This window comes from Onychostoma macrolepis, chromosome 02, assembly GCF_012432095.1.
Source record: "Onychostoma macrolepis isolate SWU-2019 chromosome 02, ASM1243209v1, whole genome shotgun sequence".
NCBI lineage: Eukaryota > Metazoa > Chordata > Actinopteri > Cypriniformes > Cyprinidae > Onychostoma > Onychostoma macrolepis.
The window spans coordinates 7,060,432-7,074,782 of record NC_081156.1 but is presented as its reverse complement, the minus strand read 5'-3'; the positions used below and the strand labels follow the sequence as shown (position 1 = coordinate 7,074,782).

Below are 14,351 nucleotides of genomic sequence, written 5' to 3'. Positions count from 1 at the left end.
TTGAAACGCCTCTCGGGCATCCAAGTGCAGCTCCTATCTCTTTGAATGGGGAAACATCGAATTCTCCAAAACTGTTCTCTAAGCCTACGAGTAAATTTCATATTTGAAATCACCAAAGAAATCTGTCAACAACTGTATCATAAATGTTGTTTCTTTTGCTGAAATAGCGTTATAAAAAGCTTATTTTTCAGGCTAGATCAGCCAGTGCGCATGCGCACGTCTCAGAGCGCTGACTGTTTCTATAGCAACCGGGACTTCTAACGGCAGCTGCAGTGACGCGCTGACTTTACCGATTAGCGATTGGTTGTTTCATTCAGAAGGCGGGGTTTCCTGCGTTTGAGCGGCGTTGCATTTAATGGTCTATGATCGTATGCGGTGACAAATGCGACCTCTAGAGGGCGCGCCTCGAAAAGAGACGCGTCTTGTGATTGGTCCATCCCGAACCAGCGCTGAGAAAAGTAACACGTATCACATGACAGCGCCGTTTACGCTGCTCTCCAGCGGCAGCTTGAATAACAATTTCTAAATGAATACTGACACTGAAAAACTGTAATAGACGTTAAACGGACGTTAAGCGTTAAAACTGGAGAATTCATATTAAAACACTAATTAGAGAGAACTTCCGGGTCACCAAACCTGGTTTCACGCTTGTTGCTGTTGTATTGCGTTTCTTTGACACTGCTGACAAACATGGCAGGCAAAGCAGGGAAACAGAGTCGCCCTAGAAAGGCGGATAAGGATGAAGAGGAGCAGCCGCTGCTGCAGGCCGTTCTCGTCGCAGACAGCTTCAACCGCAGATTCTTCCCCATCAGCAAAGACCAGCCTCGGGTGAGTGAGGTCGACATCACAACTCTGAACATAACATACAGCTTCATAGTGAAGCACATGTGTGCCTCTGGATCCAAACACACGGGTCACTGCGATACTGAACAGAACATACAGCTTCAGAGCTCCATCATGGTGCTGTGCCTGCACTTTTTGTTTATTTGTCTATATTCCAATTTGTCATGTGCAAACATGGCAACAACAATACAGTAGGTTCAGGTTTTTTTTTTTTTTTTTGATAAATATGCTAAAAAGTACTGCATTTTTATTTATTTATTTGTGTCACTTATGGGCTGTTATATAAAAAAGAAAATCATTGTGACAACCTGGGTTTCACTTTAAAGTATTTTGATTTGTGTATATGCAATTTTAGCTGCGTTAGGAGGATGTTATTAACCAGAAAGTCATCTGTTATTGTACATAACTTTCCCTGCTTTTTGCTTAGTAATAGTACAGTGTCATTAAAAGTACCTTCGTGTACCATTTATGCTAGGTGAATCGAGTAACATGGTACTGATGTACCATTGTATTTCCATCTAATGCTATTTTATTTTACCTTTTTTTTTTTTTTTTGGACATATGGTACCAGTACTTTTAAAATAATTTGGTAAATGAGTATGGTAATCATTCATTAATGTAAGAACTGCTCTATATTGGAAAAAACTGGCACTGCAATATGAGAACGTACAGGAATGTTCACCAGATGACTTAAATAGCTTTATTTGAAAATAATTAATCATTCTAGAATAAGTGATTACGTGTGCTACCAAGATTTTCAGTAGCCCTGACACAATAAAATAAATGGATAAAACAGAATAAAAAGTTATGGTTGTCATTGTTTTGACCCATTTTGATACCACTGCAAAAACGGATAATTAATATAAAGTTCAGACATTACTAAAGATAAATGAACAATCGGTAATAAAATAATAACAAATAAACATTACAAGCAATAGCACAAAAAATGCAATACAGCAAAGATACAAATGACATAAACAGTGATGAATTATTATTTACATTTTTCAGGTAGATCTAACAGTAGTATTGAGGTACAGAAATTGAATAATCAGATATAACATTGCATAGTTCTTCTTACTGTACAAATTAAATTAAATTAATGACAGACAATTGCAAGTCACAAGCCCTAATGCACAGATCTAGATCTAGAAGTTGCTTGCCAAGATGGGTATTTTGACACAATTTGTGATTATTTGTCCATTCAAGCACAAGAAGACTCAAAAGAGAACCTTGCAATGGTACTAGCGTAGACTATTTTTCTAAATGAAGAGTATTACATGTTACCTCTTTTACTTGTGACTTTTCACTCTTGTTTTTTCCCACTAGGCTCTTCTGCCTCTGGCTAATGTCTCCATGATTGACTACACATTAGAGTTTCTGACATCTACTGGAGTGCAAGAGACGTTTGTCTTCTGCTGCTGGATGTCCTGCAAAATAAAGGAACACTTACAGTGAGACTCCGTGACGTTTTTAATGATGCTGTTGAATGACTGTGACTCTGATGACTCAGTGTTTTTCGTCTTATTCCACAGAAAGTCAAAATGGTGTCGGCCCACATCTCCAAATGTGGTGCACATCATCACCTCTGACCTGTACCGCTCTCTCGGGGATGTGTTGAGGGACGTGGACGCCAAATCTCTAGTCCGCTCAGACTTTCTGCTGGTGTATGGGGACGTGATGTCCAACATTGATGTTTCCCAGGCTTTACAGGAACACAAGTGAGTGTCGATCCCCCACAGACCCTGTCTATAAAACTTCCATAGTTAATAATTCATATATCATTAATGCAATTTTTACTTTCCTGATAGACAGCGGCGCAAAATGGACAAGAATATCTCAGTGATGACCATGATCTTCAAAGAGTCGCCGCCTGGTCACAAGACTCGCTGTGAAGAAGATGACATTATAGTAGCTATGGACAGCAAGAGCAAGCGCATTCTTCATTACCAGAGAGCACAGGCCTTAAAGAAACTTCACTTCCCTATGGTCAGATATTTTTACTAATATTTAGGGTTGCTCTGATCAATCTGGTACCAATCGCTATCGGTGATCTTTCAGTTTGCCAATTTGATAATCCAATCTCATACTGATGACGTAAAAAGTGTCATCATATGTGACCCTGGAGCACAAAAGCAGTCATAAGCAGCACAGGTATATGTGTAGCAATAGCCAACAATACATTGTATGGATCAAAATCATTGCTTTTTCTTTTATGCCAAAAATCATTAGGATATTAAATAAAGATCATGTTCCATGAAGATATTTTGTAAACTTCTTACCGTAAATATATCAAAACTTAATTTTTGATCGGTAATATGCATTGCTAAGAACTTCATTTGTACAACTTTAAAGGCGATTTTCTCAGTATTTAGATTTTTTTGCACCCTCAGATTCCAGATTTTCAAATAGTTGAATCTCGGCCAAATATTGTCCTAACAAACCACACATCAATGAAAGCTTATTTATTCAGCTTTCAGATGATGTATAAATCTCAATTTCGAAATATTTACCCTTATGACTGGTTTTGTGGTCCAGGGCCACAAATGTACAGTAAAACATGTACAGTAAATGTTTTTTTTTTTAATCTCAGTATGACATACATGGATGTTATAAGAAATTGCTGGATAAAATATACCAATAAAAAAACAATAAAATGACAATAAATACAACAAACTCTCGGGTTATAATGATCATCAATCCAGCATTAAGCAGTGTAGGCTTTGCCCTCACAATCTTAATCTGGATTATTTTAGTGTGTGTATATGCAGTAGTCAACATTTGAAGTGGATCAAAAAAGTTCATCAAAGTTGTCCTAAGACAAGAACGCATTTTGGTTTTTAAGTTTTAGGACAACTTTGATGAAAGGTTTTGATCCACTTGCATGCTACTATTCAAAAGTCTGTAATTTATACGAGATTTTTAAAAATGTTTTTGAAAGGAGTCTCTTCTGCTCACCCTGGCTGCATTTATTTGATGATAAATACAGTAAAAATTGTAATATAGTAAAATAGTTTACTATTTAAAATAACTATTTTACAATATTTTAAAATACTATTATTTTTCCTGTGATTAAAGCTGAATATTCAGCATCATTACTCCAGTCTTCAGTGCCACATGGTCCTTCAGAAATCATTCTAATACGCTGATTTGGTTCTCAAGAAACATTTCTGTTATTATCAGTGTATCAAAGCACACTTTCTAACATTGTGGTTGAATCTCCTGAAGTTTCCTGTTTGCATAGAGAACTAGTAGCATTACTCCTCTTTTACTTTTGATTTTGTAATACTCGTTCTTAATGATGATGACTGAAGTTTATTAATCAAATGAAGGTTATTGCAGTCATGAAAATCTGACAGCACAACAAATAAGACCATAATGTTTAAAAAAAAAAAAATCCAATAGAAAAAAAAGCAAATAGAAATCATTGCATTTAGTGATTATAATTGTTCCTTTTTTTCCCACAGAATATTTTCCATAGTGGAAGTGATGAGTTTGAAATTAGGTTTGATCTTTTGGATTGTCATATTAGCATCTGTTCTCCACAGGTGAGCATTCGTTTGCTTTACAGTTGTGCATATTTGTTTAAATTATAAACACATTGCTCAATAAAAGTGAATGTTATTTAATGCAGGTTGCTGAGCTTTTCACAGACAACTTTGACTATCAGACAAAAAATGACTTTGTCCGTGGGCTTCTAGTCAATGAAGAGGTATGAAACACAGAATCAAGTGACTTGCTTATTTATGAATTCGTATATTATCTGACAAAGAGTTTCTTTCACTAGATCCTGGGAAACCAGATCCATATTCATGTCACTAAAGATGGATATGGTGCTCGTGTGTCGAACCTCCTCATGTACGACACCGTCTCCTCCGACATGATCCGCCGCTGGATCTATCCGATCACACCCGAGGCCAACTTTACAGACCAGGAAGGCCAGAGCTGTACTCACTCTCGACATAATGTATACCGTGAGCCAGGGGTCAGTCTGGGTCACGGCAGCCAGATGGAGGAAAATGTGCTTATTGGCCGAAATACAATGATCGGAGCAAACTGCACAATATCAAATACTGTGATTGGTGCAAACTGTGTCATCGGTACGGGCTTTATATTAAATTATTTAGTTTCGGTTCATGATATTGTAGGGCTGGGTGATTAAACAATATCATGTTAAGATAGCATGAAAGTTTGTCGATAAAATTATTTTTTTTACTCAATATGGATTAATCTAACAGCCAATCACACAACAGAAATAAACACAACAGCAGCCAGTCAGTGCATGTCACTAATAAGTGCATGTTCTGCGTCTGTGTGAATGAGTTTGTGTAGTAGATGTGACTACAGCACACAAACATGTGGCGCTCACACTGTTTTCAGTATCTGTGTCTCAATATATGAGATATGAACACATGAACTTCATCTCCAGAGCTGCTCTCAATGTCACTTCAGCAGCTTTAAAAGGTTTCATTTGAGAAAAAAAAACATCAAATACACACTGAAGCTCAAAGATCCTCACAACAACCCACCAAAATTCATTTTTGGTTTAACTTGAAGAAATTATGACTGAAATATATAGTACTATGTACTATATAAACTCTGTGGAGTTTATTTGTGAACAAACTATTTTTTTGTTTTGTGTTTACATCCATTCTCAAGGTCTAGCAAACATTGAAAACATTTCCTTCTCCATTATGGTAAATGAATGTCAGGATTATTATCGATATTTTTAAAATATAGGGGGGAGAATATGATAATGTTTTTAGCCATTTTGTCCGGCCCTACTCTTGTACATTTTTTTGTGCTATGCATGTGTAATCACACAATCCATGCCTTCTAAAACTCAGTTCAGGTGTCATGCTTTATATGTTGCCATTTTTAAAAATACCGTGTGACAGTGTGAAAATCTATTTGTTTGACATCCTGCTAACTGCTGTTTTGTCTACTTAGGAGACAATGTGACTCTGGATAGAGCTTATATATGGAACAGAGTCCACATAGACAACGATGTGAAGGTCAAGCAGTCGGTTATCTGTGATAATGTGGAGGTGAAACACGGAGTCGTTTTGAATGAGCAGTGTGTGCTCGCCTACAACGTAAGACACCACAACATGGCCTCAAATTACAGACAAGAACAGCTGTTATTTGAAAACAAAGTAACTTGACGCTTCAGATAAAGATCACATCAATTACGGGTGACTGTTAAAAATGTATTTCAATCATTCTTTTAAGAGATTTGTTCAAAAACACTGATTCATCCAGTAATGAAGCAAGTGAAGTTAATGAGTGAGTCATTGAATCATTCATTCAAGAGATTCATTAAAAAAAAAAGGATTCATCCAGTAATGAAGCAACTGAAGTCTTTGAGTCGTTCATTGAATCATTCATCTAAGAGATTTGTTCAGAAATGCTGATTCATCCAGTAATGAAGCAAGTGCAGTCACTGAGTGAGTCATTGAATCATTCATTCAAGAGATTCATTAAAAAAAGGATTCATCCAGTAATGAAGCAACTGAAGTCTTTGAGTCGTTCATTGAATCATTCATCTAAGAGATTTGTTCAGAAATGCTGATTCATGCAGTTAAGAAACAAGTGCAGTCTTTTATGAGTCACTGAATCCTTCACTCAAACCAATTTTATAAAAAGTAATTAACATTTTCTCAGAACCTCTAGTAAATTGTTACTTTATTTTGTTGTCTATTCAGAATAAAAAAAAGTGATTCTATATATTTTTTTATAATATATAAACTAAATATACAATATATTTTAAAATGTATATATTAAATATAGGAAAGCTAAATAAACTTAAAGTTGTCCAAATTTATTTAAATGATTATTTGGTCCCTAAATTGTTGATGATCAAAATAGAGGCTTAATGAGACCCAAGTTTATTTTACGTTAATAATTCGTCACTGTGTCCAAATCACTCGCTAGTGTCCTTGTTTTCTAAAGAAGTGTTGCTCTGCAGGTTGTGGTGGGTCCAGATATTACTCTTCAGGAAGGCACAGTTCTGTCCATGCACCATCCAGATGAAGAGGATGAGGAAGATGAGGATGAGTTCTTGAGCGATGACGATGTTGGCTACAGAAAAGACAAAACCAAACAGAAAGGTTCATGCTCATCTTATTTTCTTATGTGCACATAACAAAGTACACGTTCTGTACAATGCTCTGAACTGTGATTGTGCCGTTCACACTGACTTTGATTTAAATGCTGATGATCTTAATTTGTGGGTTGAAAATCTGATGGGATTATATTTGAAAACACTTTATTTAAATGTGTCCTTGTCACATGATACATGTATTTAATACAGCAGTAGCAGTAAAGTATGGATAATTACAAGCAAGCAATACTAAATCTATAGTAAGAACATGTAAATTAATATTACGCCGTACATACTTCTGTAACAAGGATGCATTAAAATAAATTGTGATCTTATATTCCTGATAGTAACATTTTGGATGTCATACATATGCATGGGCAAAGTGTGGTTTTAGTTTTTTAGTTTGTTTGTTTTGTCAGTGTTTAACCCAGCAGAGGTTGGATCAGAGGGTAAAGGATACAGATGGAAGACCAGCAGTCTTGATGACACGGAGGAAGATGAGCTTGCTGAATGCATTTGGGGTGAGATATCTTCGAATCTAGTTATACTCAAAATATTGTCCTCATTTATTCACCCTTGTTCCAAACTTGGAGCACTTTTTTCTTTACATTTTAAAGAATTGCTATACTGGTCTGGTCTATAAATTTGTTCACAACTCGCGACCAATTGACTTAAACTGACTCTATACTATAAATGCAGTTAACATAGCGACTTAAAGTTCAGTCAGTTCCTCACACAAAGCTATTTAATGACTTCAGAAATCTTTGGAAAAAGTCATACAAGTCTCAAACCTGTTGTATTCGGACCAGTTTTAACCCAGAATGCTGCATAAAAATGTCAAAAAAATCTGTGGTTTTAAGTACGGGAAAAAACTTTGCATAAGAATTAAGACTATCAAAAAAATACACATCATCCGTTTATTTATTTTGATTTTTTTTTTTTATATGTTTTTAGGAGATATAACATCTATCAGTTAGATTTGTCTAATTTTACTTATGTAAAATACATTTATTTATACACGTACAATTTTATGGTTTATTTCTTGTAAATTTGACTGTGCATGCACAAAGACACTATAAACAAACAAAAGATGTAATATGTAACAAATAAAGCATATCTAATGAACTACAGCCCAAAGGGGTGCAGAGCAAAACTTCAAAGACCAAATCATTTAAATTTGAAAAAGGAGAAGTCCACATTTCATTCTGCTTGCACCTATTTATGAAACATTACAGGTTCAGGCTGAAAGGGATAGTTTATGCAAGTGAAATTAATATGTTTTGTTTTGATGAATATATTATATTGTTTTGATGTTTTGTTTGAAAAAGGACTGTTTGGACTGTTTTTGAGCAGCATGATCTGTAAGTTCAGAGAAATTTAATTAAATTCCCTTCATTCCAACTGAGTTAATACAGATAATTATCAGTTTATATCTTAGAATTTGCATAAGTCATTGACATAAAGTGTCTCATGAATACTGAAAAAGAAAATCTCAGTAATTAGCTGGTGAATGAAGAAGTGGATTTACATATTTTAAAGTTAATGAAAGTTATCATGAGCTATGTAATGTTCGAGATGGATGAATGGATAAATTCGTACAACCTTACTTTCACGCTGTGGAAATACAAAAGGAAAACAGAAGACAACGAGTGCAGCGCTGAAAAGGGGCGGGGCTACATTAGGTCTATAAGCTCATGTTTCACCGGATCAAAACTGACCCGGGAAGGGGAAAGGTGTATACAGGTTTTTAATGAGATGAAGTTAAATAAACAGGCATTGATGATGATATCATGTTTCCAGGCCTAGCGTTGAATCCCGACCCAGAGAGTGACAGTGAAAGCGAGGTCAGCGAGGGATCACATGACCTGGGAAGCCACCCTGCATCACCTGAACTGGATGATGTCAAAGGTGAGAAGTGTAAAAGTATTGCATCCATATATCTTACATAAATATTTAGCAGAGCTCTATTCATCCTTTCTATTATCACTCAGATCTCACAGTTTCATACTAACTGTTCTTTCCCCTCAGTGTTTCAGAATGAGGTTCATGGTACGTTACAGAGAGGGCTGGATGAGAACATCAGCTTTGACAATCTGGTTCTTGAGATCAACTCACTCAAGTAAGTTAGAATTACATACACAGTTCCAGTTCTGTCATGACGACTCTCAGAGGGTTTAGCATGGTTAATGTGGCAGTGTTACTGTGTGTTCACACCAGACGCGACTTGCGCAAATAAATCGCGCTATTCGCGCGTAGTTGGACGCTTGAACATTTTGAGTTTACTCGCTTCAATCGCGTGTGAAATTCACTTCACAACAGACGCGAATTCATGTCAAGGAGGGGCTTCTGCCAGGCGGCTCCAGTCTCATTACACAACACTGGTCCAATCACAAATAACAATTTTTTACTATACTATTGTGAGTGTATTTGCAATAGGATACAATTAGAATCAATGTACAAATGTTTTCCGTAAGTAGCCTATTCTAGTCTTAACATAGAAATAATATTTTTATGTAACAAATAGGCTATAAATTATGATTTACTATGTTGTGCACAAAGTAACACACCAAGCAAGATCCTTTTTATTCCTGTTTCTATAAAAGTATGAAGATGTATCGTACAGCTCCGGGTATCCACATACAGCAACGGTGATTTTGTCCTCCATTGTTTTTTCGGATTTCTGCCTCCCTCGCTAAGTACGTCGTAATCACGTCACTACTAGAGCAAGCTCCCGATTGGTTAACGCGGCGCGAATTTTCGCCAAAGTTCGGATTTTTCAACTCGCACGTCAAATGACCGAAACGCTCAATTCACGCCACACCATTCGCGCCGCAGGATGTCTATTCACGTATAACATATTTGAAATAACCCCCATATATAGCATACATAGAATCACCCCATAGCAGATCTACACAGGTGGAGCTGGGGAAGATGGAGGGTTTCTGAAGCGCGCTACAACTGCTACAGCAAGCACTAGCCAAGTATTTGAATGTTGAGCAGCAAGCTCATTGGCTGTTGATACGAAAAGAACCAATCAGCTGCACCATGTGATGATGATGTCATTATGCCAGATTGAGTTAGAACCTATCGGACTGCGCCATCTAGAGTTTCATGGCAGAACTTTGGATTTATTTACACATTCCAGTTAATAGAATGGTTCACCTGAAAATTAAGAGATTACTTGCCTCTTGTTGCAAGTCAATATGCTGCTTTTTCTCTGACGCATAACATGAGATGCTTTGCAAAATGTTCACGAGCTCTTTTCCGATAACAGTTCAAAGTGACCTCAGCTGTCAAGCTACAAAAAATAAACAGTATAAAAGTATCATATATGTGACCCGTGCTGGCAAAACGAGTCGGAATGCACTGGCTAATTTTGAGCTACAGCCAAAAAAAAAGTTAAAAATGTGGATTTTAGTCAAATTTGAGGTTTTAACAAAAATTAGTTCATTGAGCCCTCGTCTAGCAATCCCAATGCTCCAAACAGTAATTAAACATCTAAAATGATCTTTATTTGTGCGTTTTCTGAGGGGAGATCCTTTTCTCCGCTCGCACCGACTGACATCCAAAGTGCTCGAATAAAAGATGCTTCCACCAGTGTGCGATCCTGATAAATGTGCACACATACACAGAATTACAGTATTTAAGTATTCGTGCAAACATATTCTGTTGGGGAAAAACATCTGGTGTGTAACATTTATATTAGATCCGTGCCTTAGAGTAGGTCTTAATATACAGGCCGTCTGTCTCAATCTTAATCAAACAATAAAAGAAAAGAGGGAATCACTCGTTCTTGATTGAACTGCTTTTGTAGTTTTAATAATTATTAAATTATTTATTTTTAATGAACACACTAAAGGGATTTTTACATTTGATTATTTGTTTTTCTTGAATGCTTATGTTTAGATGCAAAATGGAAAAGTTAATGCATTATTTGTTTATTTCTTATATTTGTTCTACTGCTTTTTTCATATGTTCTTATTTATAATAACAAAGATTTGGATTTGGAGGAAAAGATGCAATGTTGCTAGGTGATTCTGCTTTGGAACCTTCAGAAAACTTGAACTTGATTTTTCTCAGAATTGAGTTTGCTGACTCTGTCGACTTCTAATGACTTCTAACGGGTGTAGCTTAAGTCATTTTTTGTCCTATTCCAACAAATCATGCATCATTTTGAAGGTATTTTTTTTAAATTTGCTCATTGCGACTTATTTTGCCAGCACAGGTCACAAATGTTGTCCATATGAATGTGAACTACATTCCAGTTTTTCAGATGCCAGACCAAACATTGCATGGATTCTGATGGCCAAATGACAATGCTTTTGCTACATGTCAGTGTGCTGATTTGATTCTGAACATTTAAGAATGAGATTTGAGAGTTTGAAGCAAAAACTTTTAAGTAAATGGAGGCGTTTAAGTAAATCTGTTCCTCACACAAAAATGTTTATGGCTACACGAAAGTCATACTACTTGTATGATAAGGTAAATGCCATTGTCTCTTCTCAGGTATGCCTACAACATTTCTCTGAAGGAGGTTATGCAGATCTTGATTCGAGTTGTGTTGGAGTTTCCTTTTGACCAACAGGGGGCTCAAATAAGCACAGCTCAGTATTCATCACACCTGCTGCCTGTGAGTATGACTTGCTTGACATGTTTATCAGACCAATAACTTTTTAGAAGCATGTTTATGTTTTTACATCTTGTAACAGAAAACAATGTTTTAGTGAATCTCTAAAAGGGATAGTGCACCCAAAAATGTAATTCTGTCATCATGCACTTACCCATGCGAGTGTTGTTCCAAACCTATATGAATTTATTTCTTCTGTTGATCATAAAATAAGATATTTTGAAGAATATTGGTATCCAAACAGTTGCTGGTTCCCATTGACTTCTATAGGTTTCATTTTCCCTACCATGGAAGTCAATGGGGACCAGCGTTTGGTTACCAACATTTTTCAGAATATCTTCTTTTGTGCTCCATACAGGTTTGGAACAACTTGAAGGTAAATAAATTGACAATTTTCATTTTGGGGTGAACTATCCCTTTAACACTTACAGAATAAAAAGTGCCGTTCTCGTGTAAAAGTCTTCTGATAATAATTTCAGCCATTATCATTGGCTCTTGATAATGTAATAATAATAATATATGACAATATATATTTTTGTGTCTATGGAAAAATCACAAAAGCTGCACAAACAAAAGTTCCAAAAAAAATTGGTTCTGAACTAGTTCATTGCGTTTTTACATTACAAAATCAAGACTTCACATTGCTTACCTTAGCAGTACGAAAAACAAAGCAGTTATTCATGCTGGGAATACATTATATACAGAAAGCGAGCAAAGAACATTCCACATGACTGAAGCGGTCAACGACTTCAGATCAGCACGAGTTCTCAAAAATGTCCATTATAACCAATGAAGCTGTCTGCACTGCTGAATGAATCTCTTGCTTGCATCATATCTGCACTGTCAATTATGATGAGAATTTACAAGAGCGTAGAACTCGGTTTTTAACCGATTTCTTCTTCAGTGGTGACTGATTGCCCATTGCACTTCATACGTGCAACAGAAGCATGTATGATTGATTGTGATGCTCAGTGCTGTGTAAAAATAAATCTTTGCAGCATGAGCAGATCTAAATGTAATGCCACCATCATTTTCATTATTTACTTTAATTGTGACCATCTCATTCAATTTAGTTTTGTTGTACAGAGGCATTTTTGTCACTTTATCTTGAATTGGGGGCATTTTTTGTTCATTTTGGTGGCATTTCTGCCCTAAGCCTGATCTGCAATGTTTTCAATCAATGAACTCCCATCAGAAATCCATCATACTGACAGAAAACTTTGATTTCTGGATATGTGTAATTCTAAGTCAGATGCTTCACAACCTGTGCATTTATTTTTCAGTATTTGAACTGTTTTTGGAATCTGAACTGCCTTCATAGTTGAGATTCTCTCCACCTTATTTTTCTATGTGGAAGTAAGCCGTTTTCTGTGACGGAAACAGTGTGTTCATAATTAGGAAAATACATTAAAATAATATGGTAAGACACACCAGTTTGCAATAAATAGCTGGATGCGGATGACACACAAAATTTGGCTGCACCCGCTCTTATGGGAAAAATAAGGTGGATAACTGATTCTGAAATTTGAAGCTGCTTTGACGGTCTGTATTGTATAAAAGTACTGTAGAAATAAAGCGGACTATTTGACTATAGCAGAAGGTACCGCTAACAGTCTCTGTATTTTTCCTCACAGCTGTTGAAGAAGTGGGCGCCAGTCTTTAAGAACTATGTGAAGAGACCTCAAGACCAAATGGACTGTCTTGCGTCCATGGAGGAGGTTTTCCTTGAACGTGAAACTCATTGGGCAGCTTTGGTCAAAGTGAGCCGTCTCTTTTTCTGCAGTGATTCATAACACACGTTCCCTTGCTGATTGTATGTGATGTGTGTCCACTTCAGGTGCTGATGAGTATGTACCAGCTGGAGATCTTGGAGGAGGATGGTATCATGAACTGGTTCAAACAGAGCTCCACCACAGACAAGAGCCAACAGCTCCGCAGGAATCAAGGGGTGCGATTCTTTAAAGTTTAAATGATGTAAAATGAAGCCTGTAACTACATTTACACTAGATTTAATTTAATTCTGATCATTGCTGTCAAATTACACGCTGTCTTTATGGGGCAGTCAGTGACGTGTGTGAATGAAAGCACAGAACATGGGAGAGTTGTGAAATCCGCGTGACTTGTCAAAATCACACAACGCCAGAGGAGTTACCAGAACAAGTTTTCTTGGAATGGACTGAAATCTGGGTGAAAGAGGACTATTTTAACTATGCTGTTATATCTTGTCTTTCTACAGCTCTTGAAGTTCATCCAATGGCTCGAGGAGGCTGAGGAGTCTTCAGAAGGAGATGAATGAACATAATCCATCATGTGTGTGACTCTTTGGACATTCATTTATACTCTTTACAAACTAGAAAAAAACAAATCTTGGTATGTTTGTGGAATGTTTAATTCCTGACAAATGTCAACATATAAAGGTGTGGAAATGGATATTTATTCAGTTTCTTTTCTTTATTTCTGTATGGTTGTTATGCTTGTTGAAAGCAATGTTCAAACCAAAAATGAAAATTTACTTTAATTGAAAGCTAGCGGTTGAAATGGGTACTTGCAGTCCAAATTCAAAATGTTGGAGACCACGTCAGACATGGGTTGCCAGATTGAACGAGGAACAGGAACGAGCGCAGTTGACAATGGAAGGCGTATTAATGAGCCTTACACTGTAGATGAGTTGATCTATTTTTGTTTTAATATTCCCTTGGTCATAGAGTTTATTAAATGAATGCAGATGCTTTTTATGTAATCTGCAGTCTCTGAGCCAGTTTGTTTGCAGGCTTCCATAGC

At 36.5% G+C, this 14,351-nt stretch overlaps 1 protein-coding gene across 1 annotated transcript; it reads left to right on the top strand.

Annotated features, from left to right (window-relative positions):
- The first annotated feature begins 457 nt into the window (after positions 1-457).
- Positions 458-14,000, top strand: eif2b5 (eukaryotic translation initiation factor 2B, subunit 5 epsilon). Its single transcript, XM_058753555.1, has 16 exons — positions 458-828; positions 2,170-2,294; positions 2,376-2,561; positions 2,652-2,829; positions 4,308-4,388; positions 4,475-4,552; positions 4,628-4,940; positions 5,791-5,936; positions 6,809-6,950; positions 7,363-7,464; positions 8,744-8,851; positions 8,972-9,062; positions 11,450-11,573; positions 13,205-13,330; positions 13,408-13,518; positions 13,807-14,000. The coding sequence occupies exons 1-16, from the start codon at positions 691-693 to the stop codon at positions 13,864-13,866; spliced, it is 2,109 nt and encodes a 702-aa protein (XP_058609538.1). The 5' UTR covers positions 458-690; the 3' UTR covers positions 13,867-14,000.
- Positions 14,001-14,351: the final 351 nt, after the last annotated feature.